Below are 12,933 nucleotides of genomic sequence, written 5' to 3'. Positions count from 1 at the left end.
GTAAAGGGCCTGCCAACTGCTTGGGATAAGGGTGCATCCATAGGGGATATAGTAGGTGTGGCCCTTCCCCTAGGCCTCTCAGCTTAGGGAAGAGAATACCCAGGCCAAATGCTCTTTGCCTTCCTTCTTAGAGCAGGAGATGAAAGACATTTCCCGCTGATCTTGTTAGGACAGTTCTGCAAGTTGCCTACCACCCTGAGGAAGTCCTGAAACTCTAATGCCAGGTTTCCTGCCAGCTTCCCAGATCGTGGTTTCCAGCGCGCCATCAGCCTTCCTCTGGAAAAATCTTCCAGCCAAGTCTTGCCGCCCTCCAGACCCTGGACCATGTGTGGGCCGCAGCTGCAGCTCAGCTCACCCCACAGGGAGGGCACCCTGCTGGGCCGGGCTCTGCAGGGCTGCTCCCCAGAGGACCATAATTACAATGACTCCATCTAACTCAACTGACTCAGGCTCTTGAGAAGCTTTCAAAGCTAATGACTCCTTACGTTTGCCCGGAACGGCCTGGGAGTGTGCCAGGGCATTACTTGGGGAAGAAAGCCAATTTGGAAGTGTTCATGGTGGTAAGACACCAACAGCAGCTCCTGGTGGCGGCTCTTTCACCTCCAGCCTCTGCTCTAATGGTGGGCCCATCTGCAGGCCTGTTGTCAAGCACCCAACCCTGGACAGGACTGGCCTGCCCATTGCCACCCAGGGACATCGGTGCTAAAACCATGAGTCATGGCCTCAGCGGAACAGGGAGATTCCAACTGGAAGAACATTTGAAAGTCACCTGGTGATGATACTCCCAGTTTGCAGACAAGGAAACTGAGGCCCCAAGAGGTTTAAAGATTTGCCCAATCATCTGAGACTCGCAGCAGTCATCTGATTTTCAACATTTTTTCTTTAAAAACCCTAGGGCCATTCTCAGCAGTTTCTCTCATTGCAGTGTTTACGTGGGGGTGTCCCTGCTTTCTTGGCATGTGACCTGGTGTTTTGTGAGTAGTGCCACTCAAGCAGTGCATTAACCTACTTCCTGGGGGAGGTGGCCGGAGCGCAGCCCTGGGCCCTGCTTTGTGGCGGCGCCTTTCTGCATGCAGCTGCGTCCTCTCCTGCCTCCCTCTTCCTCCCTGTACTGCTCCCGCAGAAGAAGCAAGGTGAGGGGCATGGGCCGGCTCATCCCATGCGCCCTAAGGGGACTTTCCATGGTTTCCAGACGTGACAGCACCTTTAGTGGATGAGGGAGCCCCTGGTGAGCAGGCAGCCGCTCAGCCCCACACGGAGATCCCAGAAGGAACCACAGGTGAGGGTGACCCCCAGGACTGGGTGTGGAGAGCCCCTGCTGGGTGCCCGGCTGACCTGCTGGAGGAGTGGGTGCGAGGAGGGGTCATGCCCGCGTCTGAGTGAGGCAGGAATGTGGGGAACGTCCGCTTCTGGGAATCTTGGGTTGTTCCAAGCTTGAGACCTTGATGCCCTGTTGCTTCCCTGGCTGCCTGCCAGCTTCCCAGAGGGCAGAGGACCTCCTGGATTCCTCCTAGCTTCACCTCTCCTGTCGTGGCCAGCACACCAGCTTGGCAGAGCTCTCCCAAAGGTTGTCTGAGGCAGGTAGATGGCAGGTCCTGCCTTCCTCAATCTTGTGTTCATCCACCCTCCTGCTGGGACTCTGCCCAGTGACAGGGTTGGCTCCCAGGGGCTGATTTATCCCCAGGACCACCCCAGTGGGCAGCCGGGTCCAGATGACTGACCCACACCTTTGCGGGACCTTAATTGGACTGAACTGCCCACGGAGTTCAGCAATGTAATCTACCATCCATTTCCAGGACCGTTCTTTCAAATGTATCTGCGTAGAACAGGCACCTGGGACTGTCCAGTCAACACAGGTAATGGAGAGTTGTGACTCAGACAGGGCACCAACCAGAAATAGCACCGGCCTCAGGGTGCCAGAGGCCATCGAGAGCTGCCCAGGCCCTTAGGAAGCAGCTGGCTTAGCCCAGAGCTCTTGCTGTCATTTCCTTCACATCCTCTGCATTTGGCTTATGTAAAGTCTCCAGCTGCCGGCTTGGCAACTTGGAGAGTGCCCAGCGAGAAATGCCGATGAGCTCTGGAGAGGATTCTGCCCACAATGGAGAGTGGGGAAGCATCCCCCTAAAGACAGTGCTCACGGCAGCCATCTGGGGAGCCTGCAGCCCCTTCTCAGGGCTCACATATTGACAACGCTTGTGCGGGGCCCCAGCAGCACCCCCGACTCCTTCAAAATTGTTTCTGCTCTGTGAGTTGGTCTTCTGAGATGGGTGGAGAGGGTGGTGGCCTCCAAGCCAAGCGGACCTCAGCCTGGCAGTGAAGGTCATTTGAAAGCCATGGACTGACTCATGGGATGAGGTCCTGGGCAACTTGATTGTCTCCTGCTGTCTCTTTACTATTTACTCAGTGGGGAGCTCTTCCTCTGCTCAGGACAAGAAATCTAGTCCCCTCTTGAGTTTCTGATCATTCCTAGCAATCAAAAGTACTTTTGTCTCCATAGTCACAAAACAGTGCAAAATGCTCAGTAGAATGTCCCATTCGTAGTCAAAGCTCGTTCAGGGCTGTAGCCCCTCCTCTCTGGGGCTGCGGACAAGGAGAGGATGGGGGCAGGGAAGTTCCTGCTGGGTCGGCACTGCTGTGAGCTGGTGTCACACTCTCTGCAGAGTGTAAAGTTAAGTCTCTCTGGTGGAAACCTGTTTGGATTCTTCCAGACTCCCCTATCCCAGTTACCCCCATGAAGGTGCCTTCTGCTGAGCACGATTCCAGCAGACATCCCCTCTCTCCTCAGCCCCTTGGAGTCAAGATCCATCCCAGCCTCACCTCTGCTGAGGTCGGCTTGCTCCTGCTGCTGGCCTACTGGACACAGCCTAAGGTGCCCCATGCCGTTGCTGCCCTGCCCCCATATCAGGTCTGTGGGAAACATATGGGCATTCTTTGCCCAAGCAAACATAGACTGTGCAGACTGGTCGCAGGGCTGCAGCTGCGCTCCTTTGCTCCACCACCAAAGCAGGACCAGACATCTCTCTACCTCTAGTTTTCAAGGTGGGGCTCTGATAGCAGCCCTCCAGGTCTCTAACCACAGGGGACATACACCAGTGTCACCAGGTGGTGCCTTGAGGCCCTTCCCTAGGACTGAGATAGGAGGTGGCCGTGTAGCCTCTCTCTCCATAGAAATCTTCCTCAAAAATCCTCTTCTCTCCACTTTACATCCTCAGTGAGATGGGGAGGGTTAGAGCTGGGGGGACATTTTCTCAGCTGTTTACTTTGACAATATGAACCTCAGCTTCTGCCATGTCCTGTGTGCTATATCTTGGTGCTCTGCTGACAATCTAATTTGAGGACCATTTGGGGGTGCAGTGTGGTCACCCCACTGCAGGAATCCCTCCCTTGCAGGGATGGGAGCCCCTGCCTCTCGAGGCCTCAGGGATATAGAGACGCCATGCAGTGATGCGATAACCTGGCCGCTGTCCCGCACCATCCTTCCCTCTGGCCTCTATGAGCACACTCCTGGCTGGGAAGCAGGGATAGGGCAGGGGGTTGTCAAAGAGTGATCAGCAGCCTCCGATTTCTGACTCGGGCCAGGGCTGGAATATCGCCCCTCTGCTGTGGCATGCCAAAGCAGGTCGCCTTCCCAGCGCCGCGGTGGTGGTGCCATCCTGGCATGCCTCCTCATCTTCTCTGTCTCCAGGACTCTCTGCCTTGTAGCTGGACCCCCTGACCCTCTGAGGCTTTCTTCTACAACCTCATCAGAAACTCAAACCAAAACTGTGCTCAGAGTCATGCTTCCCAGACAGCTGGCTGTTGTCAAATGACATGGAACTGTCCCCATCAGACCGGGCAGCAGAGGGTCAGCTCATGGGGGTCCAGAGGGTGGGTGCCAATGAACTGGCAGGTGGGAGCTGCCGGAGCCCACTGTGGCCCCGGCTGCCCTGGGACAGCCCATGGGCTCAGCATTTATGAGGCCGCCCTATAGCTGCCCAGCCCCCCGGGCACCTTTCCTGTCCCTCATGTGTGCTCTCCACGGTGGTCCTGTGCTGGCTGGTGGTGGGAACTTGGCATTCCTGTTTTGGATGTAGAGACTGAGTCACAGGTCTGCGAAAAAAAGATGGGTGGCGTAGCCAGCAACTTGTAGGCATTTCTCGGGGGAGGTGGTCTCTCTGTCACTGTCCGTCGGGGCCTGTTGGTTCTGCTGGGGCCATGAGACCAGTGCGTGTCAATGTGTTGGCCACCTTGTCGCTCAGGTCTTCTTTGTTTGGGGTGAGCTGTGGCTCCCTATGTGGGAGCCCAAGACATCCCCAAAACTGCTCCCTGGCACTGCTGGTCTCCCTCTAACTGGGTAGCACCTATTCTGGCATGCTGGAGAAAAGAAACTGAGCAGCTTTGGGGCACCTACCATATGCCAGGCTCTTTGCTAAACACATTCACACAAATTCTCATATTAACCTTCACCACCTTCCTGCAAGATGAACCACTCTCATCCCTCGGGGTTCTGGATGAGGAAACAGACTCAGAGAAGTTAAGTAAATGGTGGTGCCTGGGTGTGAACCTAGCCTGACTCCAAAGCCACACCTGGTCCTTCCCTGCACTTGGGCATCCCCAGCGCACTGGCGGGGGCTGGAAGTGCAGCTGCCACTTGGACACGGCTTCTGTGGCCGTGGCTGGGCAGCAGATTGCTTCTCAGACCCCACCCATTTTGTGTGCCTTTGTTGAGTGGGGCACTCAGGACCCTAGGTCCCCGGAGATCCCTTCCTAATAGATGGTGATCGCCTGTAATGTGTGTGTGTGTGTGGTGGGGTTTGTTTAGTGAACAGTTTTCATTGACATCCCCAGTTATGTCATTTGCAAAGAACCAGAGGTGCAGCTCCTTGGTGCTTATAAAATGTGCCTTTCCTGGATGTTTTCAGAAAAATACCAGAAGATGCAGAGAGCTTTGTTTCTGGCAAGCAGTAACTGTCTTTGCTTTTATCTTCTTCATTTGCTGACACATAAACCAGCTGAAGAAGCAGGCATTGGAGACACCCCCAGCCTGGAAGACCAAGCGGCTGGGCATGTGACTCAAGGTCAGTGGGCTGGAATTGTCTACCAAGACTGGGGAGTGGGAGGAGGGAAATGGCAACGCTCAGATGGACTTCATCCTGAAAAGCAGATTTGAACCTGGGCCCTAATTTGTGGGTCCAGGAGACTTTTAGGAGTTGTTTCTTACCAAAGATGGGCTATTCAGATATAGAAAGAGCTTTAGCCTTTTTTTTCCCTCCTAACACAATTTCTGAGTCATTCCTAAGATATGTAGTGTTGTGGAAGAAGCTGGCCTTGTGCAGCACAGGAAGTCAAGAATGAATGCCCAACAGAAACGCAAGTATGTCTGAGGGGAGATCCTCCCTGAAGGCTGCCCTCGGGCCTGTCCTAGGAGCACCACCGTAGCCATATCCCCACCAAGCTATTCCTTTTCAACTTTGTTCTTTGCAACCTTCAAGCCTTACTATGACTTTCTCCAGCACCAAAACTGTTGTGTTCACGGAAAGCCGCTTCCTATAATCAGTTAGCGTAAAATTAAGAACTTAATTGTTAAATCCTAGAGATTCCTTGTCTTGGGAAATGGAGACCTCTGATACAACATAGGCTGGGTGTGTTTTCTATCATTCATTGCATACATGAACTTGAGAGCCAAGTGTATACTGTGAAAGCTTCTAGACTGCAGAAGAGCTGGGAAGATGATGTTCGTTTCTCCAGAAAGTGATCCAGGATTTGTTCAATGTTTAGCACCACCACTTGGGCCATCTGGCTTTAGGAAGTCTCTGGGCCCAAAGAAGTGTCTCACTGAGGGTATTTTGAAGCCTAACCACACATTCCTGCTCCCAGAGGGTCACTGTCCCATAGTGGACTAATGTTTCTCATCTCCCATGGTGCTGGAAGGTGTGTTTTGTTCTTAAGCTTACAAAGAGCTTCAAAAATATTAGAAGGGATAATCAATATAAGGAGAAACCTCAGTCTATGTGTTAAACAACTAGAATCCCACCTCCTGTTTCTTTTGAGTTATGATTTTTAGCTTCGGTAAAAATTAGAGGCCTTTCCAACCTCTGGAAATGGTCATCTATTGCCATAAAAAGAAGGGAATATGAGATTTTTCTACAAATTTTTATTGCAGGCTGTGTCTACATGTCCCTAAAACATATGCCGTGCAGCATTATCAGGCCAACACTTTTTCTGAAAAATTTACTTTTGTGCTAACTGAATTCAGTGCCTGTGACAGTGGCCTACTATCGTATAGATATAAAGACGAGCACCAGATAACATCTGCAATGGAAAATGAGCCCCAAATCTCTTTCTACCTCTGCTCCCAAGGCCAATATTTAGTGGCTTGATTGGGACTGCTTGTCCAAACTGTCACACCCAATTCCCTCCGGTGAAACCTTGTGAAATCAGACACACTGGTGGTCCACAAACCCATCTTATTTGCCAAAGGCCTGTGGTCTATTGGGTATTAATCAATCAGATCTAGGAAAAGCCACATGAACAAAAGCACAGTTATTAGATCTCTTCTTACTGCAGAAGGAAAACCTCTGGCAGCCTGTGTTCATGAAGTGCCTAAGGCAGAAAAAGATGTTTCAAGATGGCGCTGCAGTATGCGGAGAGTGAGGTGTGGGAAGGCCTTACCCATGTTCTGCCCACATCCGGGGGTAGACCTTGCTTCTGTAAGGGTCACGAGGACCAGGCCTCCTGAGAGGGGCGCTGGGGGTGTTGGGGATTTATCTGGACTCCTGAGGCCATTGCATTGTATTCATCCAGATACTGTTCACCTGGACCTACCCACCCTCCACCTCTGGTGATTGCTACATGTAATACTTACTGAGCACATGACAGTATTCTGGGACCTGGAAGGCTATGCTTCCAGCCTGGTTCCTTCACCCAGGAGTGTAATTGCATTGTGTTAGTTCCTCATCCATCGACATGCACACACTGTACAATTGTATATTGATGACTTTTCAAGGTATGTTTCCTCTTTATGTTTGGGGCCCTTCTCTCTTTTATAATGAGGGTCTTTTAAAGCCTTGCCATTTATCAGAGTACAGCAACATCCCAGTCAAGAGCAATCTCTAGGAAGCTCTGAGAGGAAAGCTTTTTCTGAAAGGCAGTGGAGCCCTGGGCTGTCGGGGAAGTGTAGTGCCCAGCAGCTATTCTCCCGCCATGTGTGGTGTGTGTGTTTCCTGCATCTCTGTTGTTGGGCTATTCTTCCCAGAGATGATCAAGGGCCCCCTAGGGAGCCTGTAGGCCTGCCTGAAGCAGAAATCAGCACAGCCAGTTCCTCCATGCAGGCTTCATTTATTGATCACTGCTGCACTACGGTTGAGGCTGGGAGCATGGAATGGATGAGGTCATGAGCTCCGGGCCCCAGGGTAAGGGTGGGAGGTGAGGGTGAGCCATGGCCAGGCCTTTTGGCCATGAGCCAGCAGGCAGCTGCACAGACTCTGCCTGGGTGGGGCAGAGAGGGACGGTCATGCCTTGCCCGTGTGTCTCCCTAGCTGCACACCTGTGTGGACACATGCGGTCTCTTCCCTCCCTCCCCTCCCCTCATCCAATCTCTTTCTCTTCCAAGACCCTGAATCCTTTGGGGTTCTGGGTTTTGTGTTGAGGAGGGCTGTGGAGTGGTGTGGGTTCTTCTGTAGGGACTACATGGGATGTGTGAGGTGGTGGGAATTTTTTTTTTTTTTAAGGTTTATTAGGATAAGCAAAGAGCATATCTCTCCTGTCCTTGATACATAGTCAGGCACTTTGAGGAGGAATTCCCGTTGCCTGGGTCGGCGTGGCAGGTCGTGGCGCCAGGTGGAAGCCATGGTCCTGTGCGCCGGCCATGCAGAGCCCTATACGTCGGTGCCCTGCCTCACGTTGTGCAAAAGGCCTGTCCGTGATCCATGACCTGGATAAATCTGAATCATGTTTCTTTTTTAGGACTCCTGTGGCAGGTCTATTAGTAAAGATTCAAGCCCTGAGGGTGAAAAATTGGGGATTTTCCAAATCTATCAAGAGCATGGGCTTTGGGTACTTGCTGATTTCATTTGGCAAAAAGGGGTCAGAGAGCAAGGAGGAAAGGGGGTCCTCACTGCACCCAGGTCAGGTCCCATCGGAAGCCAGAATCTTCAGGAGGCTCAGTGTCCCTGGAGAGAAGTTTCTGTAGACAGTGGATTAAGCATGAGGCGCCTCTGGATATGTGGATGTGCTCCGAGCCCAACCAGAGCCACTATAGGCAGAGGAATAAGACAGGCCTCCAGGTCACCAGGTCCAAGCCCCACATTTACAGATGAGAAAACTGAGGCCCAGGGCAGGGAGGTGCTCTCCCAGGGTCACCAATGAGCTGGTGGCAGACAGACCAAGAGAGGGTTCATTCCAAGCCAAGAAAAGCAACGAGGAGAAGTCCCGAGTGTGCACTTGGGTTTCTTTGTTCGGTGGGCTTGTGACACCACTTAAACATCCTTTTCTTATTTCAAGAGTGTGTTCCTCCTCTTAAACAACTAACCCTCCCTTGCTAACCTTTTACCACCACTGCCTCTTCAAACCCAGAGGAGCTGAGAGTCCCGGGCCAGAAGAGGGAGGTGCCTGCGAGGCCCCTGGCCACTGGGCTTAGCTCTCAGGTCCTGCCGGGACACAGCGAAGCTTCATGGGTCTCTGTGCTGCCTCCAGGGGAGAAACAGCTGGAAGCTCCCATCCTAGTGAGCTCTACCCGTTCCCAGCATCATCCCGTCCGCCAGCCACCTTCTCCAACAGGAGGTCCTCGGGAGCCCCATCAGGAGTGGGGACCAATTCAAGGCGACAGGGCCAAGGAAGAGCTGCTCTTCCCAAAGCCCTCCTACCCTGGCCATCTCCACCCGGAACCTGGGAGCAGCAGGCCTGACCGCGACAGCCTCCTCAGGGAGCCAGGGCACCATGGGACTGAGACTGAGGGTCCCGCCCACCAGCGTGTGTCTGACATGCAGGGGGCTCCCATCCTGCCTGAGGGCCCCACAGAGGCCATGCACCAGCCTTCAGGGACAGCCTCCGACCACACAGAGGGAAGCCGCCATCGCTCTGAGTTGCTGGAGCGCCCGCTTTTGGGAGACCTGTACCAGGAGGGGCCACCACTGAAGGGGGACCAGAGCAAAGAGAGGCTGGGGGGTGAGGGTGTTGATGAAGACCGTGACATCGACGAGTCCTCGCCCCAGGACTCCTCTCCCTCCCAGGTCTCCCCAAGTTTGCAGAGCTCCCCATTCCGAGGTGGGCCAACCCCCCAGACAGTTCACAGAGATGAGGGTGCCATCCCCCTCCCTCTCGATTTCCTCTCCAACATTCCTACAGAGACCCAGGTCTCAGAGCCCAACGGGCTGAGCTCAGGGCCCCCGGCAGAAGGGCCCGACGCACCCCCTGAGTTCCTGTTCCACGTGGAAATCAGAGCCAACGTGCAGAGGGAACAAGGACGTTCAGAAGTGGATTTGGAAGGGGCTGCCCTTCTAGGGGCCCCTGGAGAGGAGCAGGAGCCCCTGGGCCCCTCTGAGGGAGAGGCCACAAAAAACGCTGACCTTCCTGACGCATCAGAAAAGCAGCCTGCAGCCGGTCTGCCGGGGAAGCCCGTCAGCCGGGTCCCTCAACTCAAAGGTCTGTGTCTTGAGCTCCTCTGCTCCTTCCCAGTGACCTCATGCCATCCAGGCTGCAGGCGCAGCCACCGAGCTTCCGGCCCCTCCTTGACTCCTGCTGCTTCCAAGGCTCCTAGGGACAGCCACTAAGCCAGCCACCTGGACCCACTGCTCACCCTTCCTCGGCCTCTTGTCCCTCACGCTTGCCGTCGTTCTGCATGTCCCCAACACCCACCCAGTGCTTTCTGCCCCATTCATGTCTCTGGCCACTTGGTTTATCCATGACGGTCCGTCAGCCGTGGGAGGAGGTTGGTGTGCTGCCCTCCCCAGAGAGGATAACAACTATTCCCACTTTTGAGGGCTGATGATGCCTGGAAGCTTCTCACTCTCCCAAGTGGGCATAATTAGCTCCACTTTGCAAATGAGGAAACTGAGCTCAGAGAGGTGAAGGAAGTAACTGGCTGAAGGTCACCAAGTAATAAGCATCGGGGCCTTCCAGAAGGTTCTGAAGTGTGCCCTTCTAACCCACAGACGCAGAGGATACACCCGGTCTCCCGCTGCCCTGGTCTGCGGGCAACACATGCATGCCGCTGTGACGTAAACGCGTTTGGAGGTAGCCAGGAGCCCGTGCTGAGCCTTTGGCCCGGCAACCTCCAGCCCCACCCACCCTGCCTGTGGCAGAAGAGAAACAAGATCTTCCTGGCCAGACCCCCTCCTCCTCCCTCAGTGTGCTGGGCTTGCAGGGGTCTCAGGCCCAGCCCTGTGGACCACAGCAGGCTTAGGAGCTGGACAGGTGGGAGGGGAGGCTTTAGGTGCTGCCAGAGGGAAGGCAGTTCACAGCCCAGAGGCCTCATGGTCGCAGGTCCAATACATTCACACATTTAGGACCCCTAGCATTTTAGTTATTTGTGGGGCCCAGAAACTGATGCCACTTAAAGCCTGCCAATTGCAAACATCTGTTAAATTTTTATTAGATTCTACTTGTAAAGAAAACTTTGAAATTTGAGATACTATAGATAAAGGAACCCATATTTAAATTTTAAGACAGAAAAAATATCTTATATCCTACTTAAAAAATATTCTGAATTCCAATATAGTAGGGGACAAATAACTGTGGCATGGTAGATTACAGCAGTGTTTCCTGAAATGGTGTTTTATTGAGTATTTGTCCACTGGTTGTTGATAGGTTTGTCCAGGGATAAAAGAGTCCCAGGGTCCAATAAGTGTGGAAAAAACAGGCTAAACAAAGTTAAACAGGGTTTGCTGCAACAGGACTTGTCAGAGCCTTTATTATTCTAATACACATAATGACCCTCTGAGAGGAATACGGTGTATGAAATTTCCAAGTTTATTTGATCCCACCTGCTAAAATCTCCTGGAAGAGGGCTTTTTCAGTAGTCCCCAGTTTGGGAAATGCTGATCTAACAGATGATTTTATTATAATATGGATGATATGGTGGTTGATTTGGACAAAGGACCTGAATCAAGTCGTCCTGGGACTCATTAAAATGCAGATTCCTGGGCCCCACTTAGGCTTAGTGTCTTGGGGTGGGCCCAGAAATCTGTTTTTAGCAGCCTCTCCCAGGATTCCGCTGCACAATAAAGTTTGAAAACCTTTGGTCTAGATGTCAATGCTAGTCACTCCAGAAGCCCAGTGTCTAGTGGCCAGTGAGGAGGCTCTAGGAGGCCTTATTGTCCTTGGTGCAGGGGGAACACAATATTGAAACCAAAGAAGAAAAGCTGTAATCAGTTTTCAACAATGAATCTCAGTAGAGGGAAATGGTGAATTAGATGTGACACTGGTTATCAAATGGATTACTTTCACCAAAGGTGTGGCTTTCTAAACACAAAAGCTGTCCGTGGTTTGGTCCTAAGATCCAGACAGTATCTGTAGGATGTTTGATGGTAACTACTTAGTGGCTAATTTGGAAAAATAGCAAGGATTAGTCCCCCTTGGGAGAGCTATAGGTGATGAGATCCTCCAGGGCCGGGTCAGGGGTGGGATGAGCTTATCAGAGAGGAGCCGGAACTGGTCACCAAAGCCCCTAGTGACGTGCAGGCTGTAGGAAAACAGCTCACCATGACCTTGGGTGACAGCATGAGTGGCGGTCCTGCGGAAGGCCAGAGCCTGGCTGGGCTGCTTTCAAACACCCCTCCTTAGAGTGCGGCTGGCCCCAGCCAGGGGAGGCTGACCCGGCAGAGACCGGGAAGGAGCATGGGAAAGATGGGGCCAGCACCGTCCGCTTACCCTAACTGCCCCGTGCCAACACGCGCCTGGGATAGTTTCCACTGCCTTCCCTCTGCATGTCCCTACCCTCAGCCAGCCTGCTGCCCCCTGTTGTTGGGGTGCTCCAAGCAATGACCCCAGTGTGCTGTGTTGATACTAAAAATGAGAGAGCTAATAGATTCAAGAGAAAAGAAAACCAACTGGGTTTCCACCAAGCCCATCTGAACAAAGCCTGTTGTACTGATCCCAAGAAACTGGCTTAACTACATCAGCTCTTTCCCTGTGCTGTGCAAATGGTGTAACACACATTCTCATTTTCTATTTTATCAGCTCGCATGGTCAGTAAAGGCAAAGATGGGGCTGGAACCGATGACAAAAAAACCAAGGTAAGCTGATGAAACCGTCCAGTTTATAGAGAAGCCAAGCTTTAGATCTGAACTAATTCATACATGTAACAGGGGAGCATTTGTCACTGAGGTACAACTGTCATTCAAAGTGCTTTGTATTTTTTATGCAAATTTTTAAAATTCCAGCATTTATTCATTTATGCCAATGAATTAATGCACCTAACTGCAATTCATTAACATGGTTTAAATGAAATGTTCCCAGTAAATGAAGGTATATATTTTAATTTCCTGCAAGTTTGAATTTTGCCCATCTTACACTTTCCACTACACATCTAGGCTCAGCAAAAACATACACACACACACACACACACACACACACACACACACACATGATGTATAGAAAATACCATTTACTTAGGAGGCTGAGAGAGCATTGATGAGGGAAGTGGTCTCTGCCCTAAAGCAGAAGGTCCTGGAAAAGCCCTAGACCAGAGCACCTATAAGGCAGGCTGTAAGGAAATAGAGAGGACTGGGAAGGCAGGGGTAGGAAAGGCATTCAGAGGAGTAAGAACATCACAAAGACCCAGGAGCACGGAGGAGCAAAGAGGGACAGCAGCATGAATTCTGAAAACTCTGAGCAGATTGGCTTGGCTGCTGGGGCTCCGAGCGGGGCTGGTGCATGGTTGGGAAAATATTGGAGGAGGGAAACCTGACCTTCCATGCTAAGTGGCCACGTGTAGCTGCAGTGAATGAATCTTGC

General features: G+C 52.3%; 1 protein-coding gene across 20 annotated transcripts in view; it reads left to right on the top strand.

The window, feature by feature from the left end:
- Positions 1 to 12,933, top strand: part of MAPT (microtubule associated protein tau) — a 90,257-nt gene that overhangs the window by 54,410 nt on the left and 22,914 nt on the right. For 8 of the 20 annotated variants that reach the window (XM_036997246.2, XM_036997245.2, XM_073235724.1 and 5 more), the window contains exons 4-8: positions 1,193 to 1,279; positions 1,797 to 1,856; positions 4,992 to 5,057; positions 9,325 to 9,621; positions 12,157 to 12,212. In XM_036997246.2, the coding sequence (XP_036853141.2) occupies positions 1,193 to 1,279; positions 1,797 to 1,856; positions 4,992 to 5,057; positions 9,325 to 9,621; positions 12,157 to 12,212 (566 nt within the window). The remainder of the gene's footprint in view (positions 1 to 1,192; positions 1,280 to 1,796; positions 1,857 to 4,991; positions 5,058 to 9,324; positions 9,622 to 12,156; positions 12,213 to 12,933) is intronic. The other 12 variants (XM_073235725.1, XM_036997254.2, XM_036997256.2 and 9 more) reach the window with 5 other exon arrangements.

This window comes from Manis javanica, chromosome 4 (assembly GCF_040802235.1).
Source record: "Manis javanica isolate MJ-LG chromosome 4, MJ_LKY, whole genome shotgun sequence".
Classification (NCBI taxonomy): Eukaryota; Metazoa; Chordata; class Mammalia; order Pholidota; family Manidae; genus Manis; species Manis javanica.
The sequence above is the reverse complement of the archived record's forward strand: the minus strand, read 5'-3'. Positions and strand labels throughout refer to the sequence as shown.